General features: G+C 42.0%; 1 protein-coding gene across 3 annotated transcripts in view; it reads right to left on the reverse strand.

Moving 5' to 3' along the window:
• Positions 1-19130, reverse strand: part of agpat2 (1-acylglycerol-3-phosphate O-acyltransferase 2 (lysophosphatidic acid acyltransferase, beta)) — a 188184-nt gene that overhangs the window by 158275 nt on the left and 10779 nt on the right. Inside the window, exon 2 of one of the 3 annotated variants that reach the window (XM_060935730.1) lies at positions 130-276. The exons of the other annotated variants lie outside the window; for them this stretch is intronic. Coding sequence (XP_060791713.1) covers positions 130-152 — 23 coding nt within the window. The 5' untranslated portion in view covers positions 153-276. The remainder of the gene's footprint in view (positions 1-129; positions 277-19130) is intronic. 3 annotated transcript variants of the gene reach the window in all.

Here is a 19130-nt window from a genome sequence, read left to right on the forward strand (position 1 = left end):
GGCCAGTTCGGGCCACTAAATTTGGCCAAACAGTGGCCCGGGCGGGCCAGTACGTTTTCGATACAAATTAACAAATTTTATTACTCATATTTTACCCAGAATTGTGAAGAAATTGTACGTAAAATGCACCTTTTTGATACGAGGTCCGCCATCTTTGTTTTCGTCACGCTCTGCTCCGCGGCAGGAGTGTGTCGTCTTCGTGCATCTTCGGAGATGTTCGGCGCTGTTCGGAAGCATCATTTTGGCGGGAAAATAGCATCTTGTAGATGAAGACGGCTGCGGCAAGGAGACCATCAGAACGGTGAAATTCAAAGAGAAATATGTTCAAACTCCACGCTCATGCATAAATTAACTATCGGGTGTTAACGAACGGCTTCATTTTGAACTCGGCAGCCAATCAGAGCGCGCGACGTCACGCTTGGTTTACAACTCACCAAATCGTAAAACAGCATTTCAACACACGCACTTTAGCTTCAGATGGTGTAAAATCGTTCAGACTTTGTATATTAATATCAAAATTTCAGGATACACTGCCAAGAAATATGGCTACACGTGTATCAACTTTTAGTGATTAAAGAATGAAGTATAAATGTTGGTTGCTATGACTGAAATAGAAGAACAGATAAAATAACGTGGTAAATTAGATCTGATCCCATATATTACTCAAATATCCAAAGATGATGAAATCTATCAAAATAGCCAAACTAGGTCTACATTAGTTCATTACAACAAAAATAATTATTCTGACCCTCTCTGGTACAACCAGACCATGCTAAACCCAGTATACCCCCAGTTGCTAGGGTATCTGCTGTTGCCATGGCAACGGTTTATGCAAATGAGCTGAATTTGCAAAAATTTACTACTAGTTCCCCCAAGGACATATCTGAAAATTTGGGTGTTTATATCTTGTCTTATTAGAAAAATACAACATTTCACCCCTTTTTGGCTCACCTGAGCATACCTGTTAATTAGCTAATTAACAGGTAATTAGGGTTATAAATCACCCCCGAGCAGGTAAGGCTTTGCAAAAATCTCACTAGATTATTCCCCAAAGTCCACCCTTGCAGGAAATGTATGGTTTGTCAATGATTCTCATTATATTTTATTAATTAAGAAATAAAACTTCATGGGCAATAAAAATGCCCATTTAAATCCAGCATGATAAGGGTTAGTATGCCACCCTCACCTTTCATCCAGACTTGGGACTGGCCTGTGTGTGTCTTGTGGCTATTATATAAAGGTGTACATGGGTGCCGCCAGGGGGGGAAAGGTTAGAACAATTCTAGGGTCCCAGCACTGCCATGGGGCCCTTTAAGGGGCTGATAATATGCTTTTAATGATTTTAATAAGACTTTTGAAATAACAACAATGCAATATTCCATCTGGTAAAATGAGCTAATTGAACAAGGTTGTCTATTTCTTGAGTTCTTCAACATATTGTCATTTAACCCTCCCCCTTTTGCGAAATGGTACGGTCCAGTTCTGGTAGAAGCGCGATGCGTTAAATCTGTGTGCTGATCAGTGCAATGCTACTTGCTGCTGTGTCGCGGTGCAGCAGCCAGCCAGCAGTGGAGTGCGTACAGTCTATGATCGCTAAATATGAAGAGTGGCTGTCAAAAACGTAAAGAAAGGCAGCTGAAAGCTGAGAGGGACCGGAGAGGCAGGCAACTGGTCACTCAGTTTTTCCCAAAGAAAGGTAGCTATCGCTCACATGTGCGTTCAAAATATTAGCGAATGGTAAATGAACAGTATGAACGTGGTTGGATTAGCCCATCAAGAGAACACTTTTACAGTTTGTACAGTGACATTTTTTCCATTTTAATAACTGAACTGACTTGTGTGATAAACAAGATGAAATATTACGTTATGCTGGTGCTAATAACTAGTGCTAATAACCAGTTTCATAACTAATGGGGTGCCCTAAATATGCACAGATTCAGCCTCAGGGGGACCTCCGCCCTACCATCAAATAATGACAATAGTGCAATTGTGACGAGGGTGGGCAAAGTTGGGGGGCCCAAAATTCTAATCTTTCATGGGGCCCAAAATTTCTGGCGGCGCCCCTGAAGGTGTATGTAAAAAGTTAATTGTACCTCTATTTCTATTAGAATATCTACAGTGGTGAGAATATATGAGCCAAAGTTGAAACCATGACAAAAAAGGAAAATGTCTACATCACACAGGGTGGGTTACAGGCAAAGCTTATTCTATAAACAAGTTAGTTGCATGGTGAGGCAAAACTTGGCTTATTCTAAAACTTGTACAAACAATTGTTAATATAAAACAGTAATCAACAGCATGTGTTAAACGAACAGAGAACAAGAACAAAGAATTTTTAAATGTAACTAAGAAATTGATAAAACAAGAAATGCAAACAAAATATCAATGTGAACAAACAAAGATATAATAATGTTAGCAAAATATGAATAATCTTTTCATTAATTTCACCTTAAAATGCACGAATATGAATTGAAAAATCAAAATTTTCCAGGGGAGCACCTGCGCGCATTCGGGCCACCACATTTTCCATTTCGGCCAGTAACTTTTCAATTCCACTGGCCCAATGGGCCACCAGTGGTAAATGCTTAATGTCTAGGCCTGCTTTCTCTCTCGTAAATGGTTAAATACAGAAAGCATGTTGGACATATTTTGTGTGCTATAGTCATGATAGGGCGGCACGGTGGTGTAGTGGTTAGCGCTGTCGCCTCACAGCAAGAAGGTTCTGGGTTCGAGCCCCGTGGCCGGCGAGGGCCTTTCTGTGCGGAGTTTGCATGTTCTCCCCGTGTCCGCGTGGGTTTCCTCCGGGTGCTCCGGTTTCCCCCACAGTCCAAAGACATGCAGGTTAGGTTAACTGGTGACTCTAAATTGACCGTAGGTGTGAATGTGAGTGTGAATGGTTGTCTATGTGTCAGCCCTGTGATGACCTGGCGACTTGTCCAGGGTGTACCCCGCCTTTCGCCCGTAGTCAGCTGGGATAGGCTCCAGCTTGCCTGCAACCCTGTAGAACAGGATAAAGCGGCTACAGATAATGAGATGAGATGAGATAGTCATGATAGTAAGTATATATTTGTTTTCAATACTCATAACACCAAGTTGCCAAGTTTTCTAATATATTATTTGTTGATATTATATTATGGTGCTCTGTGTTGTTCTCATGTATGTATTTAACAACAGTATCAAAATACTTGGGTCTTGAAATAAATGCACATTAGTCATGAACAATGGTAACTACTCTCTTTTGTGTTATTTTTGACAGAAGTAAAATTCATACATGAACAAATTTGGCTAGTTGATTTTCTGTTTGGCTAGTTACTTTGGAAGGTAACTAGTCCGGCTCGCTGGTGAAAAAAAAATATGAATTTCTAGGCCTGCTGAAACATGATGATGATTTGTTTACATGTTCAAAATAAACTAAACAATGAATAAATAAACAGAAAACAAGAAAAGCAAAACAGCATTTGTAACAAGAACACGTAAAAAGCCACCAAATTAGGAAATAAACCATAAATAATATATGTAATATCAAAATCGAAACAAAAGAATACAAAAATACAAACAAGGACGCACTAAGCAATTTTGAGTTTACATGTCCGAAAAGCGTGGGCTGAAGTAAAAGCTTCCTTATTCTTACACATACATACACACACGCATATACACACACACACACACACACACACACACCAACCCCGATTCCAAAAAAGTTGGGACAAAGTACAAATTGTAAATAAAAACGGAATGCAATGATGTGGAAATTTCAAAATTCCATATTTTATTCAGAATAGAACATAGATGACATATCAAATGTTTAAACTGAGAAAATGCATCATTTAAAGAGAAAAATTAGGTGATTTTAAATTTTATGACAACACTACATCTCAAAAAAGTTGGGACAAGGCCATGTTTACCACTGTGAGACATCCCCTTTTCTCTTTACAACAGTCTGTAAACGTCTGGGGACTGAGGAGACAAGTTGCTCAAGTATAGGGATAGGAATGTTAACCCATTCTTGTTTAATGTAGGATTCTAGTTGCTCAACTGTCTTAGGTCTTTTTTGTCATATCTTCCGTTTTATGATGCGCCAAATGTTTTCTATGGGTGAAAGATCTGGACTGCAGGCTGGCCAGTTCAGTACCCAGACCCTTCTTCTACGCAGCCATGATGCTGTAATTGATGCAGTATGTGGTTTGGCATTGTCATGTTGGAAAATGCAAGGTCTTCCCTGAAAGAGACGTCGTCTGGATGGGAGCATATGTTGCTCTAGAACCTGGATGTACCTTTCAGCACTGATTGTGTCTTTCCACATGTGTAAGCTGCCCATGCCACACGCACTAATGCAACCCCATACCATCAGAGATGCAGGCTTCTGAACCAAGCGCTGATAACTTGGGTCGTCCTTCTCCTCTTTAGTCCGAATGACACGGCGTCCCTGATTTCCATAAAGAACTTCAAATTTTGATTCGTCTGACCACAGAACAGTTTTCCACTTTGCCACAGTCCATTTTAAATGAGCCTTGGCCCAGAGAAGACGTCTGCACTTCTGGATCATGTTTAGATACGGCTTCTTCTTTGAACTATAGAGTTTTAGCTGGCAACGGCAGACGGCACGGTGAATTGTGTTCACAGATAATGTTCTCTGGAAATATTCCTGAGCCCATTTTGTGATTTCCAATACAGAAGCATGCCTGTATATGATGTAGTGCCGTCTACGGGCCCGAAGATCACGGGCACCCAGTATGGTTTTCCGGCCTTGACCCTTATGCACAGAGATTCTTCCAGATTCTCTGAATCTTTTGATGATATTATGCACTGTAGATGATATGTTCAAACTCTTTGCAATTTTACACTGTCAAACTCCTTTCTGATATTGCTCCACCATTTGTCGGCGCAGAATTAGGGGGATTGGTGATCCTCTTCCCATCTTTACTTCTGAGAGCCGCTGCCACTCCAAGATGCTCTTTTTATACCCAGTCATGTTAATGACCTATTGCCAATTGACCGAATGAGTTGCAGTTTGGTCCTCCAACTGTTCCTTTTTTGTACCTTTAACTTTTCCAGCCTCTTATTGCCCCTGTCCCAACTTTTTTGAGATGTGTTGCTGTGATGAAATTTCAAATGAGCCAATATTTGGCATGAAATTTCAAAATCTCACTTTCGACATTTGATATGTTGTCTATGTTCTATTGTGAATACAATATCAGTTTTTGAGAATTGTAAATTATTGCATTCCGTTTTTATTTACAATTTGTACTTTGTCCCAACGTTTTTGGAATCGGGGTTGTGTGTGTGTGTGTGTGTGTGTGTGTGTATATATGAGTGATTCCACGCTTATGGGTACTGAAATGGGGACATGAACTTATTTTTAAAAATTCACCTAAAACCATTTCTTTTTTTACCATCAGGTCACAAAACATGTAATCTTTAATGAATGATATGTTAAAAGATAACTTTAATTTTCTGAGATGTAATAAAAACATATTTATATGCCAAAGTCAAGCCTATGAGTTCCAAAATGATGTCTGTTACATTACTTCTGTTACGATTGTCCATCTCGCGTCTGTTACAAATTAATTACAATCTAGCTATATACCATGTTAATCTTATTGAAAGAATGTGTATGTTTATTCTACTACACATGTTTATTAATTATATTTGCTAAAACATCACCTTCCTATGTTTCAAAAAGTAATTCTACATTGTTAAAATTGAGAATATACATGTCCACAACACTTCTGTTACGTTCTGACTTTGGCATATAAATATGTTTCATCGTTGTTGTATTTCATCGTTGTTGTATTTCATTAATCTCTAGTTGTGTTGGAACACTGGGCTAATAGCTGTTTCTTTGTTAGCCTTGATTGTGGGTTTCGAAGTATCCAATGGTCCCACATTCGCTGCATGTATCCCCTCTCTCTGGGATTGCTTGTATAGAGATCTTGCAGTCACGTGACCGGAAAGTACACAGCCGCCATCTTGTCGGTCAACAGCACAGCTGAATACTGCTGCACTCGTGTACAGAATGGATCAATTTCAACCGACGGACTACACGGCTCCATGTACGCTGATCCAGCTAGCATCTTACAGGATGACATGGATACCACATATACACGCACACATACATATACATACATATATATATATATACATACATACACACACACACACACATACATACATACATACATATATAAAATAGATCTCCTTCTCACCCCCGGCGGGGGGGTGGTATCCATGTCATCCTCAAGCTCGGGTCCTCTACCAGAGGCCTGGGAGTTTGAGGGTTCTGCGCAGTATCTTCGATGTTCCTAGGACTGCGCTCTTCTGGACTGAGGCTTCAGATGTTGTTCCTGGGATTTGCTGGAGCCACTCTCCCAGTTTGGGGGTTACTGCCCCAAGTGCCCCCACTACCACGGGGACCACGCACCCCTTGACCTTCCACATCCGTTCCAGCTGCTCTTTCAACCCTTGATACTTCTCAAGTTTCTCATGTTCCTTCTTCCTGATGTTGGTGTCAGCTGGGATCGCCACATCCATCACCACCACCCTCTTCTGCTCTTTGTCCACCACCACTATGTCCGGTTGGTTAGCCAGGATCTGTTTGTCAGTCTGGAAGCTGAAGTCCCACAGAACCTTGGCCCTGCTGTTCTCAGCCACCTTCTGTGGTATGGCCCATTGGGACTTGGGTACTTCTATTCCATACTGGTTGCAGATGTTCCTGTATACTATCCCAGCCACTTGGTTGTGCCTCTCCATGTACGCTGATCCAGCTAGCATCTTACACCCTGCTACTATGTGCTGGACTGTTTCAGGGGCTTCTTTGCACAGTCTGCATCTTGGGTCTGATCTACTCTGGTAGATCCTGGCCTCTATGGCTCTTGTGCTTATGGCCTGTTCTTGTGCTGCCATGATTAGTGCCTCTGTGCTGTCTGTCAGTCCTGCATTATCCAGCCACTTCCTCTATCTGACGGTGGTACATGCCATGTAGGGGTTTGTCCCTCCAGGTTGTCTGTTCCTCCTCCTCCTCTGCACTCTCATCAGGGTTCTGCTGCCTGAGACATTCACTTAGCAGTTCATCCTTTGGGGCCATCTTTCTGATGTATTCTCGGATTTTCGATGTTTCATCCTGGACCGTGGTCTTGATGCTCACTAGCCCTCAGCCTCCCTCTTTCCACTTAGTGTATAGTCTCAGGGTGCTGGACTTGGGGTGGAACCCTCCATGCATGGTGAGGAGCTTTCTAGTCTTGATATCTGTGGCTTCTATCTCTTCCTTTGGCCAGTTTATGATACCAGTGGGGTATCTGATGACTGGTAGTGCGTACATGTTGATGGCTCGGACCTTGTTCTTACCATTCAGCTGACTTTTCAGGACCTGCCTTACTCTCTGGAGGTATTTGGCTGTGGTTGACTTTCTTGTGGCCTCTTCATGGTTTCCATTAGCCTGTGGGATGCCAAGGTACTTGTAGCTGTCTTGGATATCACCTATGTTGCCCTCTGGTAGGTCAATCCCCTCAGTCCGGATCATCTCGCCTCTCTTTGAAACCATCCGGCCACACTTGTCCAATCTGAATGACATCCCTATGTCATTGCTGTAGATCCGGGTGGTGTGGATCAGTGAGTCTATTTCTCACTCATTCCTGGCATACAGCTTGATGTCATCCATGTAGAGCAGGTGGTTGATTGTTGCCCCACTACGGAATTGGTACCCGTAGCTGCTCTTCGTGATGATCTGACTGAGGGGGTTCAGGCCTATGCAGAACAGCAGTGGTGATAGCGCGTCTCCTTGGTATATGCCGCACTTGATATTGACTTGGGCAATGGGTTTTGAGTTGGTCTCTAGGGTTGTCTTCCATATTTCCATTGAGTTCTGGATGAAGGTCCTTAGATTCCTGTTGATCTTATACAGTTCCAGACATTCCAGTATCCATGTGTGTGGCACTGAGTTGTAGGCTTTCTTGTAGTCAATCCAGGCAGTGCACAGGTTGGTCTGTCTCTTCTTACAGTCTCGGGCAACTGTTCTATCAACCAGTAGCTGGTGCTTGGCTCCTCTGGTGTTACTGCCAATTCCTTTCTGTGCCTCGCTCATGTATTGAGCCACATGCTTACTCATTTTTGCCGCAATGATGCCTGACAGGGCCTTCCATGTTGTGCAGAGACAGGTAATTGGCCGGTAGTTGGATGGGATGGGTCCCTTCTGGGGGTCCTTCATGATTAGGACTGTCCTGCCTTGGGTTAGCCATTCTGGGTGGGTCCCATCCCTCAGCAGCTGGTTCATCTGTGCTGCTAGGCATTCATGGAGTGCAGTTAGCTTCTTCAGCCAGTACATATGGATCATATCGGGGCCTGGTGCTGTCCAGCTCTTCATCTTTGACACTCTTTCTTGGATGTCTGCCATTGAGATGGTTACTGGTTCTTGTTCTGGAAGGTTGGTCAGCTCTTAGGTCCACTAACCATTGGGCATCGGTGTTGTGTGATGCCTTTCTTTCCCATATGTCTTTCCAGTATTTTTCCACCTCAGCTCTTGGTGGGTCCGACCGGTTGTTGTTTCCCCTGCCACTGAGAGTACACCTTGGCTGGTTCAGTGGAGAACAGCTTGTTTATTCTCCTGGCCTCTCCCTCCTTGGTGTATCTCTTCAACCGGGTGGCCAGAGCTGTTAGTCGCTGTTTGGCAGTTTCGAGTGCCTCTGGTATGGAGAGTGAGTTGTACTTCCTGGGTGCCCCTTTATTCACCATGTTCCCTTTCTGTAGTTCAGCTAGCTGGCTAACTTCTCTCTGTGCTGCCTTTATCTTGGCCTCTAATCTTCTCTTCCATGGTGGATACTGTTTGTTATGTCCCGAGCCCACCTTGTGTCCAAGCATCTCCATGATTACTGTTGCTGTACTGTGTATCAGCTTGTTGGTCTCAGTGATGGTTCTTGTGGAGATTGTCTTCAGAGCAGCATTCACATCTACTAGTAGATCTTCTGAAGGTACTTGGCAACTCAGCTTCGGTATTCGTCGGGGGCTCCAGGTTTCCAGTTGGGTCACGATCTTCCTTCTCAGGTCAGCAGCTCGTGTTGAGGCTGTTAGCTGTTGGGGCTTGGTACCCATTCTCTGGTTGTGGGGATGATGATGACCTCTCCCCGCTGACCTGTCTTCCTGGCTCCCCCTTGCCGGAGCATCGTTGTTGTATTTCATTAATCTCTAGTTGTGTTGGAACACTGGGCTAATAGCTGTTTCTTTGTTAGCCTTGATTGTGGGTTTCGAAGTATCCAATGGTCCCACATTCACTGCATGTATCCCCTCTCTCTGGGATTGCTTGTATAGAGATCTTGCAGTCACGTGACCGGAAAGTACACAGCCGCTATCTTGTCGGTCAACAGCACAGCTGAATACTGCTGCACTCGTGTACAGAATGGATCAATTTCAACCGACGGACTACACGGCTCATTTTTCTAATGAACAGATAACTAGATATATGTCTAAAATAAACGATCTACAGATTATTGACCCTTATGGCTTTCCGGACGGAGTTTTCACGACCGTGTCAGTGGATATGGAACTGCCAGAGGTGGAATACCCGGACGTGTATAATTACCTCATCAACTTTCCCTCGCTGTTCAGTGGTGAAGCACTGCGTGCTTATAAATCTCTGGACAGTTATCTTTACAGAAATTCAGGATTTGTCAGCGACTCAGACGTGGCATCTTGTAAACAAGAAAATGATCCTCACTGGATGGGTAAGTCACTTAAGTATTGAGTATAGCACTGACCAGCCGATTATAGAATAGAATAAGGTAATTCCAGCTGTAATTTCAAATCGTCCGTCTTGTTTACCTGGCGTTGGAGAGGTAGAGGCTTAGCAGTGGAGGTTTGAGTGGCTGTTTTCTGAGCTTAGTCAACAGGCCGGCTCTGCAGCCTCGCTTTTGCTCCCGGCGCCGCCTCCTTAGCTTTGCTTCCAATAACAATCCACGGAGACCCCGCTGGTCTCGCTATCTCGTCCGGAATGTTTTTTTTCTTCCTCGTCCGGAATGTTGTGCATGCGATGGAAATCGCTACAAACCGTCATTTTCTGCTGGAAACCAATGTCCAGTAAATCCATACGGTTGTAGTGGATACTGAAGTCCGGTACAGACGAACAACACGCAAAAATACACACAAAAAGCATAAAAAAATGTGTACAGGTGGGGAGAGCTTGTAGCCGCAGCGGTTGTAATAGAATTGTATATAGTAGGGTTTTCCAGAAGAAAAGGTAGAAGTAAAAGCAGAAGGCGGAATATGGCGTTTGACCGACACGATGGTGACCCCAAACTTTGAACGGTAGTGTGTGTGTGTATATATATATATATATATATATATATATATATATATATATATATGTGTGTGTGTATGTGTAAGTAAGTGTGTCCGTGTGTGTATTTTTATATACACACACAAAAAATGTATTTTATTTATATAAAATAGTGTTTATTTTTTATAGTGCAAGTGTGCGCGCACGCGTGTGTATTTTTATTATATATAATATACACACACATACACACACACAGTATAATTATTACTTCAACTATTCAGATATCAATTCTCTATGATTATCATATAATTAATTATACATGCATATCCATATGTCTACACATAAGTTTACAACTAATACCACGCTCACAATGGAGAAGAACCAGATAAAAACAAAAACACCAGTACACAGCTCGTTATGATTAAGCCCCTTCATCCTTATACCTTGTGAAAATCAAATTTTTGTACATCCTTTTAAAATGCTTCTTGTCTGGACATCCCTTGAGCTCCTCATTCAAATTGTTCCACCACTTTACCCCACAAACAGAAATACAAAAACTTTTCTTGGTTGCGCACACCCTATAATTCAGCTCACCATCTCTAGCCGCTTTATCCTGTTCTAGAGGGTCGCAGGCAAGCTGGAGCCTATCCCAGATGACTACGGGCGAAAGGCGGGGTACACCCTGGACAAGTCACCAGGTCATCACAGGGCTGACACAGACACAGACAACCATTCACACTCGCATTCACACCTACGGTCAATTTAGAGTCACCAGTTAACCTAACCTGCATGTCTTTCGACTGTGGGGGAAACCGGAGCACCCAGAGGAAACCCACACGGACACGGGGAGAACATGCAAACTCCGCACAGAAAGGCCCTCGTTGGCCACAGGGCTCGAACCCGGACCTTCTTGCTGTGAGGTGACAGCACTAACCACTACACCACTGTGCCGCCCCACCCTATAATTTTTAAATTTAAATAAACCCCTTAAATTATAGCTCCCTTCTCTTTCAGTGAACAGTTTTTGAATATTATGTGGTAGTTGATTATTGTTTGCTTTGAATAATATTTGTGCCGTTTGAAAGTCCATCAGATCTACAAATTTCAGTATTTCTGACTGTAAGAATAATACATTTGTATGATCCCGGTAACCAGCCTTGTGTACAATCCTTATTGCTCTTTCTTGGAGAATGAATAATGAATGCATTGTATTTTTGTAATTATTACCCCATTACCTCTGCACAGTAACTTAAATAAGGTGAAACCAGGGAACAGTAAAGAATCCAGAGTGAATTGTAATCTCGAAACTGTTTGACTTTGTTTAATATTGCAATACTTCTTGATACTTTGGATTGTATGTTTTTTATATGTGGTTTCCAGCTGAGTCTATCATCAATAGTTGTTCCAAGAAATTTGATTTCCTTAACTCTTTCCATAATAACCCCATCTATTTGAATGTGTGCGTGTTCATTTTGTTGTTACCAAATAATATTACTTTGGATTTGTTCAAGTTTAATGATAATTTGTTACTATTGAACCATATTATTAATTTACTTATTTCTGTTGTGATCTCCTGCAATAGTTCCATTAAATTATGACCAGAAAAGAGGATATTTGTATCATCAGCAAACAAGACAAGCTTCATTACTTTAGATACACTACATATGTCGTTGATATATAGTATAAAAAAAACTTTGGTCCTAAACACTGACCCCTGGGAAACACCACAAGTTATGTCCAAACATGAAGAACAATCTCCCAGCTTCACAAACTGTCTCCTGTTACTTAAGTAGCTTTTAACCCAGTTTAAAACTATACCCCTGAAGCTATATTGTTCCAGTTTTTTTTATTAATATGGCGTGATTTATTGTATCAAATTCTTTCTTTAAGTCAATGAATATTCCAACTGCATGTTTTTTCTGCTCTATGGAATTGGTGATTTATTCAACTAATTCTATTAAAGCCAGTGTTGTTGATCTACATGCTCCAAATTCATATTGACTAAGTAGTTTATGTTTGTCAATGAATTTATCCAATCTGTTATTAACAAGTTTTTCGAGAATTTTGGACAATTGCGGAAGTAGTGAGACAGGTCTGTAGTTTGAGAAGTGGTGTTTGCTCCCAGACTTGTACAGAGGAATGACTTTTGCTGTTTTCATTCTGTTTGGAAATGTCAAATGACAAATCACACACACGATTCCAAAAAAGTTGGGACAAAGTACAAATTGTAAATAAAAACGGAATGCAATAATTTACAAATCTCAAAAACTGATATTGTATTCACAATAGAACATAGACAACATATCAAATGTCGAAAGTGAGATTTTGAAATTTCATGCCAAAAAATTGGCTCATTTGAAATTTCATGACAGCAACACATCTCAAAAAAGTTGGGACAGGGGCAATAAGAGGCTGGAAAAGTTAAAGGTACAAAAAAGGAACAGCTGGAGGACCAAACTGCAACTCATTCGGTCAATTGGCAATAGGTCATTAACATGACTGGGTATAAAAAGAGCATCTTGGAGTGGCAGCGGCTCTCAGAAGTAAAGATGGGAAGAGGATCACCAATCCCCCTAATTCTGCGCCGACAAATAGTGGAGCAATATCAGAAAGGAGTTTGACAGTGTAAAACTGCAAAGAGTTTGAACATACATGAATGGTTTGGATATTCCATCAATAATATTTTTCAATATCATCATGTCAATGTCATCACTGTCGGTAGATTTTTTTGTTCATACATTTCACAACAATATCAACAATTTATTTTTCTTCCACTGCTGTGAGGAACATTGAAAAAGGATTATCATCAATCAAATTGCCCAGATTTTCAACAGATGCTCCTGGATCCAGGATTTGTTCTGCTAAGACCGGTCCTACATTTACAAAGTAATGGTTGAAGCTATTAACTACCACATCCATATTATATTCATCTTTGTCATTATTAACATCCTGACCAGCTGCATCACCGTGTGGTACGGCACCTGCACCGTGTCCTGCTGCAAGACTCTGTAGCGCATCGTGACAGCAGCTGAGAGGATCATTGGTGTCTCTCTCCCTTAAATGGATATCTATAACTCCCGCCTCACCCGCAAAGCCATCAGGATTGCAGGTGACCCCACCCACCCATCCATCTCACAGCCTCTTCAGCCTGCTGCCATTGGGGAGGAGACTGCGGAGTCTTCGGGCCAAAACCAGCAGGCTCAAGGACAGTTTCTTCCACCAGGCGGTCAGGAGGCTCAACTCCCTCCCTGTTCTACCCCTCCTCCCCCCTCTGCCCCCTGCCACAGATTTTGCCTGTACACCCCCTTGCCCCCCCTTCAGCATCTGACATCATGTCACCCTCACAGTTCCCCCAACACACACACTCAACATTCATTTGCACACTGAACTCAGGGACTGCACATTTCACTTTACCTCGCTCATTTGCACTATTCTGCACTACCTTACCTTAAAGGTCCCCTTGCATCATTTTTTTCATTAATTGTGCGGTGGTTTCTAGTATGAATGAAACCCTGTGAGCCAGTTTTGGTGAAAAAAATGCTGTGGTTCTCCTGTTTCAGGCTGTTCTAGTTTGGTGGAGGAGTGGGTGGCGGGAGAACGACAGGATTTCAGCTCTTACTCATTAATATTCATGACATGTAAACATGTTACCTCTGATTGGCTAACAGCACTGTGACACTACCTCCAGTGGGTCAGAACAAGCAGATGTGGGTGTCTTTGTAAAAACTGTTTCGATTGGCTGTTATGGTCTCGACATCAATGTTTTGACCAATATCAATGTAGATGTGGCAGCGGGGGCGTGACCGAGCGGCGGTCTGTGAATGGAGGGCGGAGTCAGGGAAGGTAAGTGGCAGAATCACTGCACCTGACGGGAATTAACGTGTTTGTGTCTCTTCCCCAGTGATCACGCCCTATAAGAGGAGAGGGAGAGCAGAAGAAGGGAGCTCTCTCCCCAACCAGAACGCTTGTGTGTGTGTAGGAGGGAGTCATTTATTTATTTATTTATTTAATTGAATACTCCCCGCGGCAGCGGCTCTCATCAAGGCACGAGGCACGGCGCGGAGCTCGCCTCGGGGGGTGGTGGTGGGGGGAATAACATTCCCTGGCTGGGAGCTGACGGGCCCTGGCAGTGCTGGTTCATTCGGGAGAGGGCAGGGGTCGCTGGCTGCCAAGTCTGGGGAGGCTGGGACCTAGGGTTAGGTGAATTACGTCCCGAGGCACGGAGCTAGCCCCCCCCAGAGAGCACTCTTTCGTTCGGGAGAGGGCAGAGGCTGCTGGCTGCCAAGTCTGGGGAGGCTGGGACCTCCCCTGCCCAAGTTACAAGTGTGCAAAGTCGGGCTGGAGCCGCCCTTAGAAACGAAACTGATGCGGAGCACCGCGCCGCGGGGCAAATTACGTCCCATGGCGTGGAGCTAGCCCACCCTGGCAGCGCAGGTTCCTTCGGGAGGGGGCAGAGATCGCTGGCTGCCAAGTCTGGGGTGGCTGGGACCTCCCCTGCCTGAGTTATGAGCGTGCAAAGTCGGGCTGGAGCCGCCGTTAGAAACAAAACTGATGCGGAGCACCGCGCCGCGGGGTGAATTACGTCTCTCTCCTCGCGCTTTCTTCCTGTGGGCGGTCGCAAGCCAAGGTGGGCGAGGCCATGAATACTAATTTTCGAAGTGACGTCACTTCGTATGGCTTTTTCTGATCCGCTCGTTTTTCCGACCATTTTCTTTCATAAGCTAATACAGGGAATGGGGGTAGAATTACATTTTCACATGCAGCATGCATATGCAACTCGGAGTGAACTACGGTATTTCAAAAAGAGCCAGTATTAAACGTTTTTGGTGGAAGGGCACCTTTAACAGCTATTAGTTTATTGTTTATACTGCTTATTTCATGTTTATCTGTTATACCCTCAAGTGCCCTTGACTGTTTATTTTATGTCCTTTTGCTCTATATTATATATATATATATATATATATATATATATATATATATATATATATCAGGCATGCAAACTGGTCAGGGGTGAAAAAGGTGAGAAGGATGCACGGGGACACGGCACGCGCGCAAAAGTACATTTCGTAGTCTACGTTACAAAAAAAATTGCAACCAGTGACATCTTGAATTTAATACAGTACAAAATAACTTTCCATAAACATGTCTTAATAAGTTACTGTTGAGTGGCCGGTAAATTGTACCATTTATTTGTCAGTGGCCAGTAAAGTTTGATATTTTGTGAAGTTAATTTTCACCCCTGTGTACAACACAGTGGGCTATTTACAAAAAGGTATATATTACTGCCTGTGCTATCTAACAGACCTACCCCAGAGGACAAACCTGGCCAATCCCTGTCTGTCAATTTTCTTAAAGACATCACCTATGTGAAATCAGGGGCGGATCTAGAAAAATATTTATGGGGTGGCAAGAGGGGGGCAGGAATTTTTGAGGGGTGGCAACGTATTACAGACATGTATATATACTGAATTTAATCACAGTTTGACGACAAATAGTATGTACACACTACAAAAGGGCACAGACTGCCATTTACAAACTCATACAGATAAACTTAATCTCATGCCTTTATTGTTCACGAAGAACACACATTCTCAGATGAGGTCTATACTGTTTCTGGACAGTTTTATACTGTATTTGCAAAAGAACAGACACTAAAAAACAACAATAACAACACTGCTTCAAGTTCAGCATGATTTAAACCATTTACACCAGTGTCACATTTTATAGTTTTTTTTCCTCACGCTTTGTAAAGGCTCACCAGTGAGCATAACATGAACTTGTCATGCCTACAACAGCTGAATGTGGCGATTTCCATGTTGCTCAGCAAAACGCTTCACAAATTTATCAAGATCTAATGCTTTTGTGCGCTTTGATTCAATGCTGAGTACAGCCAAACTTGATAATAGTCTCTTTTCTGTCATAGTCGACCGCAAATAAGTCTTTATGAGCCTGAGAGATGAAAAACTTCGTTCACAGGATGCACTGCTCACAGGCAAGACAACCGCTATTTTACACAACCTGAACAACTCAAAAAAAAAAAAAAAAACATCTTGGTATGGGTCCAAAAACAGTGAACTCCATGAGAGTGGTAGGACTCTCCTGTTCCCCCTTTTTTCTGTCTAGTACTCTCCTCGTCTGATGTAACTCATGTTTAAGATCCTCAATATTTGAATCATAAGCTTCAGCCAATAGCAATGTTTTCCTTGACAGACGGTGAATCAATATTAACTTTTGTGGCCGACTTTACACAAAACTAATGTCAGACCTAGCTAACATTAGGCCAAAAAAAAAAAAAAAAAAAAAAAAAAGTGTGTTTCAGGTAACATGAAATACTAAAATAAGGTCGGTAGGTAGGAAATTTTTTTTCTTAATTTGCTTTATTTTATTCGAAAAAATTAACACAAGTAAACATCTTACAAAATAGTATTTTGGCACAGAATCCTTTATACCACACATCATAATAAAATAAGTGTTTTAAATCTTTAAACGAATAAAAAAAAATATCGCAAGAGTTCGAGTTATGATCTGCGGAAGCGTATTGCTGCCACACTCAAAAAAAAAAAATTGGCTTAGACTCAAGTAATTACGTGAAAAGATATTGTTAACAGAGTTATCACGTTTTTACAATATATTTATCATGTAATAACATATCACGTAATTTCATGATATTTTCATGTGATAATGTGAAAACACCTTATCAAGAAATAACGTGAAAATATGGTTTAACGTCCTAGGCTAGGCTACTTCCATTAAAAGCAGACGGCCTCGCCGACTGTAGAACTTGGGTCGAGCAAAAACACGGAGCAAAAACATGGCTGAATCCTGAATGACTCCTATTTGTATAAATAGGGGACTACATAGGCTGCAAAATGTAGTGTTTTTCCCTGCCATGGAAGTGCACTTGTATACTGAAGAGGAAGCAATTTGCATTACAGCCAGGAGGGCTGATAGAAGTGGCAAAACATTTTACTTTTTATCGTTTCTTTCACAACTTGAATGCGTTGAAACAAAAAAATTATGACAAACTAACGTCACTTACACTAAAATATCGAGGGAAATTTGTAATAAAAACTTTACGGTCGGCAATTTCGACGCGGAAATTCTCGATCGGTTGGGTTACCGGAAACACACTTTTTTTTTTTTTTGCCTTACATGTATAGTTAGCTAAATAACCTTCTCCAACCTGATTTTTATCCTCTCAAAATCAGCATCGCAACTATGCTAGCACTGTTCATTCATTATAATTTCATTTTTTGATAGATAGTTAATCAGCTTTTACCCCTTTCCTCCCGTGTCTCCTTTCCTCGCGACTCCTGGCTCCCTCGCTTCGCGCCTCTCAATTTTCCAAAACAACCAATCTCTGGCGTTATCTCGTGCTGCATTCGCCGCAGTCGGACATTGGAAATTCGCGCACGTAAATGTCAAATTGGCCGTAATTTTTCTTTGAATTCGTCGCTGCCAACTGGGGTAGCAGCAGGGGTGGCAAGGCTTTCTTTTAGAGTGGCATATGCCACCCCGGTAGATCCGCCCATGGTTATTCACCCCCGAGCGCGCTGGAAACTGCTCCATTGGTATTCAGATTCAGTCGCGAGATGAGGTTGCCAGATCTCTCTATAAAAAGGTGACTTTGCGGTCTGAATCTGTGGAATATTCGTAAGCGAGGACTGGCAACCAGCAGTGGGTTGTGCACCAGCTGATCAGAACTCCAATGGAAAAGAAGCGTGTTAGTAACTGTTTATCTTGATTGGCTGTAACCTTGTAAGTGAAATGTTTGGCAACAATAGCGTTGTAGCCTGCCTACCCCCCCCAAAAAAAAAAACTCTTCGGATCTACACGATTCACACAAGTGACCTATTTTGGGACCAAAACGGCGAATTTCGCCGAAAGGTGAGGAGTTTGCATGTGTGATATATATATATATATATATATATATATATATAGTGTGTGTGTATATATATGTGTGTGTGTGTGTGTGTGTATATACACACACACACACATATATATAAATAATGTGTGTATATATATATATATATATATATATATATATATATATATATATATATATATATATATATATATATACACATACACACACACACACATACACACCTGAAAGTGTTTAGTCTATGTCTATTTTCTTATCTAGAGTGTTTATACTGTTTATATTGTTTGTCAGTTATTCTATTTTTATTTATTGCATTGCCTGTTTGCACCGTGGGTCAGAGAGGACTGAAATTTCATCTGTGCTGTATGTCGAGCATGTATAGCATGTTTGACAATAAAGTTGACTTGACTTAAGAAAGTACCTTGGATAATTTATATGTCTTGATCCATTTTTATAATGCTATTCAAAGTGCTCCAAATTCCTTTCATATGTCTGCTTTCATCTAATAGAATATTATAAGAAATTTTCTTAGCAGCCCTTATATTATTAATTTATTTTTATATCCATCCTCTGCCTCTTTAGTTTTCTGCTTTATGAACTCTCTATACAATGTATTTTTCTTTTTACAGGCATTTTGTAAACCCCTTGTAATCCATGGACATACTGTATGTTTGACTTTTTTACTGTATTGAACAACTGGGCAATTTTTATTATATAAATGATGTAAATGGGGGCGGCACAGTGGTGTAGTGGTTAGCGCTGTCGGCTCACAGCAAGAAGGTCCGGGTTCAAGCCCCGTGGCCAATGAGGGCCTTTCTGTGTGGAGTTTGCATGTTCTCCCCATGGGTTTCCTCCAGGTGCTCCGGTTTCCCCCACAGTCCAAAGACACGCAGGTTAGGTTAACTGGTGACTTTAAATTGACCGTAGGTGTGAATGTGAGTGTGAATGGTTGTCTGTGTCTCTGTGTCAGCCCTGTGATGA

Source organism: Neoarius graeffei, chromosome 12 (assembly GCF_027579695.1).
Source record: "Neoarius graeffei isolate fNeoGra1 chromosome 12, fNeoGra1.pri, whole genome shotgun sequence".
Taxonomy (NCBI): domain Eukaryota; kingdom Metazoa; phylum Chordata; class Actinopteri; order Siluriformes; family Ariidae; genus Neoarius; species Neoarius graeffei.